The following is a 3,655-nucleotide window of genomic DNA, read 5'->3' as shown; positions in this document are numbered from 1 at the left end:
CTTTAGACGTTTTGATCAAATACACTATATCTTATACATGAACCTGTCTTTGGTTATTCAAAGCAGCGAAGCTGAATACAATATGGTTATAACTATTACACATCTAACCACCCGCTAGTGTCTTCTGTTGCCGAACCTGCCCTTAGTAAGCAGACGTAGCCGCCAGTCTCCTTACTACATATAAAAGCTAAAATTAAACTAAAAGAGTGTATATAAAGATTTTGAAAAAATATTATTCCTGACACTCTGGATCATCAGAAAATAAGCACTCTTCAAGAGTTTTATTGAACCAAGCTTGTGCTGGTCTCTCCAGGGCATACCTCCATAATCCCTCTGATCTCATGAAGTAAAACTGTAACATTACCAATAATAAACACTAGCTAGTGAAGCCTCCTAAATTGATAATCACTGAGGTGAACTTTTCACTTACTATGTTTGTAATTACCCCATCTAAAGTATTATTGGCATTTCCTTTGAAATCATTCTTTGAACTGGATCTCTGACAACATTCATATATATTGGGTTGAAATTAAACTTTTTAAAGTCCACATAATAAATATGGCTGTTCCAAACTAATTTGTCTTGTGTCAATAATTGTATTTGTCCAATAAGATCTTGGATCTCTTGATCATCTAGAGCATGGTTCTGAGTAACAACATACATATCAAATTCATTTTCATCTGATAGATCATTTATGACTTTTGTAACTGAAGAGGATCCACATTTTGGCACGCGGTTGTAGACTAGATATAATGGATCTTTTGTCTTGGTTACATTATCACAAGTTGGTATAATAGGTACTTCTGGTATAGTAGGCAGTGGTATGTTTAGCAGGGGCTGATGGCTATCATTCTTCCTTTTTAATTTTATAATGGTTGCAGATTAAATTTTAATGAATGGATTTGTTAAAAAAATTGTTCGTCAGTCATTACTATGGAATACTATGAAAAGTAATTTGATGTTCATAGCTGCCAATCAAGAACCAATCATCAATGGATATTCCTTTGAAATATGTGCATCAAGTCTAGGCATTCTTTCTTATGAAGGCTGAACATGTCTGCTCCATAACTTATGTTGTCCTATTTTCCTTTTAAATTTTTTTACTTTTACTACTTATGGATGTTGTCATCCTTGTGAAATTACACTGAAATTTAAAAAAATAAATGTATGTAAATTATCCACCATTATCCAGACCTTGCTAATCTAAAAATATCTACTTCATTCCATCCACCACTGAGGTAATTAGCTGGCAGGGTTTTGTTGTAAGGCTTCTTTGCCTAGTAAAAAAGGATGACAACATCGATAAATAGCAAAGCCAAGAAATATTATTCATGAGGTCATCAAGAAAACTTAAATAAATGTTTAAGTATAATTATACTTAATATAATAATTATTGATAGGATAAGTTTTATTCAATTTAACAAGCTAATCCGATACAACAAAATAAATTAAATTATAAATAAGATGCTTGCTCAGTGATATGGACAAACCAAGAACATTCTGATTTCTATCTTATATAGCATTTAAGCAATCATGTTTTAACCACAAATGTTTCTGACTGAAAGACAGTTTATAGATGATTTTTTTTCTAATTTTTGTGAAACAAAATAGTTGAATTTTACCTGTTTAATGAGATGTTTTTTCCCATCTTTAATATTGATATTGATATTTTCTCTTAGTGTATTCAGTCTGAAAATAATAAAAAAAAATGAACTGCCATTTAAAATTTTTTAAATGTCTTTTTGGCTAATCCAACTTACTTTGAGACATCTTAACCCTTAACGGTTGGGGGGGGGGGGGGCGTTGAACGCCCCCCCATCCGGTTTTTTCTTTCTCATTTTCTGTGTGTGAAAGATAAAGAGCCCAAACTGCGTGACTTTTTAAGTATGGGTATGACACATAACTGAGAGTTAGAATTTTTTGAATATCTCCATCCTGGCGGGCACAGGATGCCAGCAAACCTGGCAGGGTGATCCAGGTAGAGAGAAAAAATATTTTTTTGACTTAAACAAAGCATTTTATCTTACTAAAATACTAAAATATCCTCTAGTAGTACATTCTCATATGAAATACATGTGTTAAAGTCAATTTCAGGTTCCAGGTATGATCTTTCAGGTCCTGATTCTCCAGGTCTCCATAAATCTTTAAAAGTCTCCTGTGACCGCAATTTTTGACTTAGAGACTTCAAATTTTAAACTTAAGCTTTTCTGACATGTCTACATAATTTATTAAAATTTCATAAAGATCCGCCGCCGTTTTCCCGCCGACCGTTGACTGCGGCGGCTGGCAGCTGCCAAGTACAGCTGCGACCGCTGAAATTTATGTTTTGATATTTCTAATATAAAATTTACATAAAGATAAACATTTTCTGTAAAAACATTCTTCTTCTAGCTTCAAAAATAAGAAAATTACAGCCTTTAAAAATTTTTCAGTAAAAAAGGACCTAAAAACAAAGGTTGTTAAATAAAGGGGTGAATGAAGTGAGAATTGACTTTGACTCACTTAAGGTCAGAAATTCATTATCAAACAGGGGACTTGCACAAAATCTTTTTAGCCCTCTAGCACTAATAGGAAATGAGATAATAGGGAGGGGGCGGTGAACGCCCCCCCCCCCCCCCGACTGATTAAGGTGCGGCAAGGGGCCCGACTGTAAAGGGTTAAGATTCTGAAAATGTCAAGAAACGGTCCCAGCCAGGGTTTAAAGGAAGCCTGCAAGAAATACACCGATTTAACTGCTGAAAGACTGCCACAGGTAGACCCAATACCCCAAATTTGAAGCCTTTAGCTTCAAAATCCAAAAAAGTTATAGACAATTTAATGACATTTTTAGTTACATGAAGATTTTGAAAGATTTTCTTTACTAATGATACATTTTTAAAAATTAAACTACATTGCATAGAAATGAAATTATAAGCTTATTTTTGCCAGAAAGTTAGTTTGCCTGTAACTGATAAGATTTTTGCAATAAAACACCCATTTTTATAATCAAAATAATTTTCAAAAACTCAGTTTAACTTGCGTTGTACCTAGAATACTGTAGTATTTCTAGCCAATCAGCCCAACAACCAATCACAGCTGAGCTTGCATTAGTTTCATTTGTTTCCGCTATGATTATAACGCTTACAAACACAAATTAAACCAATTTTTTATAGAGATTTTGACTATAAAATGTTGTGTTTTTATTGTAAAAATGTAATCAGTTACTGGCAACCTAAATTTCTGACAAAGATGAGCTTATGATTTTGTATCTATGCGACGTAATTTAATATTTCTATTATTAGAAATGGAAATCTTTCAAAATTTTCATGTAACTAAAAATGTCATTTTGAAATGCTTAAATTTTTTTGTTATTGGAGCTGGAGGTTTCAAATTTGGGAATTCAGCAGTTAAATCGTGGTTTTTCTTGCAGGCTTCCTTTCAAGAAAGAAAAAAAAATTTGGTTCCCTTTTGGTACCATGGCTATTGGACCTAACTCTACAGTGGACAGCAGCCTTGCAATTTAAAATCTTCTCTTCTTCAACAACTAGCTCACAAGTAATACTCAATATACCTATAGCTTAAAGTATAAAACATCAGAATTTGAAGCATTGCTGCTAGAAGAACTAGTGTTTTCCTTTTGGTCAATTTCACATCCATTATCTTTCACTATCATTCT

General features: G+C 33.1%; 1 protein-coding gene across 1 annotated transcript; it reads right to left on the bottom strand.

Moving 5' to 3' along the window:
• Positions 1–450: 450 nt before the first annotated feature.
• On the bottom strand, positions 451–3,655 carry LOC145325546 (heparan sulfate 2-O-sulfotransferase hst-2-like). Its single transcript, XM_080168524.1, has 4 exons — positions 3,551–3,655; positions 1,623–1,689; positions 1,195–1,277; positions 451–856 (listed from the first exon to the last, which is right to left on the bottom strand). Exons 1-4 carry the CDS (start codon positions 3,634–3,636, stop codon positions 451–453), a joined length of 642 nt encoding a protein of 213 aa, XP_080024650.1. The 5' UTR covers positions 3,637–3,655.

Source organism: Acartia tonsa, chromosome 8 (genome assembly GCF_053477335.1).
Source record: "Acartia tonsa isolate MP-2025a chromosome 8, ASM5347733v1, whole genome shotgun sequence".
In the NCBI taxonomy this organism is placed as follows: domain Eukaryota; kingdom Metazoa; phylum Arthropoda; class Copepoda; order Calanoida; family Acartiidae; genus Acartia; species Acartia tonsa.
Note: the sequence above shows the minus strand (reverse complement) of the source record. Positions and strands in the feature narration are given on the sequence as shown.

Coding starts and splice junctions, on each gene's coding strand:
- LOC145325546 (XM_080168524.1), bottom strand. CDS start 3,636: ATGGATGTGAAATTGACCAAAAGGAAAACACTAGTTCTTCTAGCAGCA. Junction 1,278..1,622: donor AAAAACATCTCATTAAACAG/GTAAAATTCAAC, acceptor CTTTTTTACTAG/GCAAAGAAGCCTTACAACAA. Junction 857..1,194: donor GATATTTTTAGATTAGCAAG/GTCTGGATAATG, acceptor AAAATTAAAAAG/GAAGAATGATAGCCATCAGC.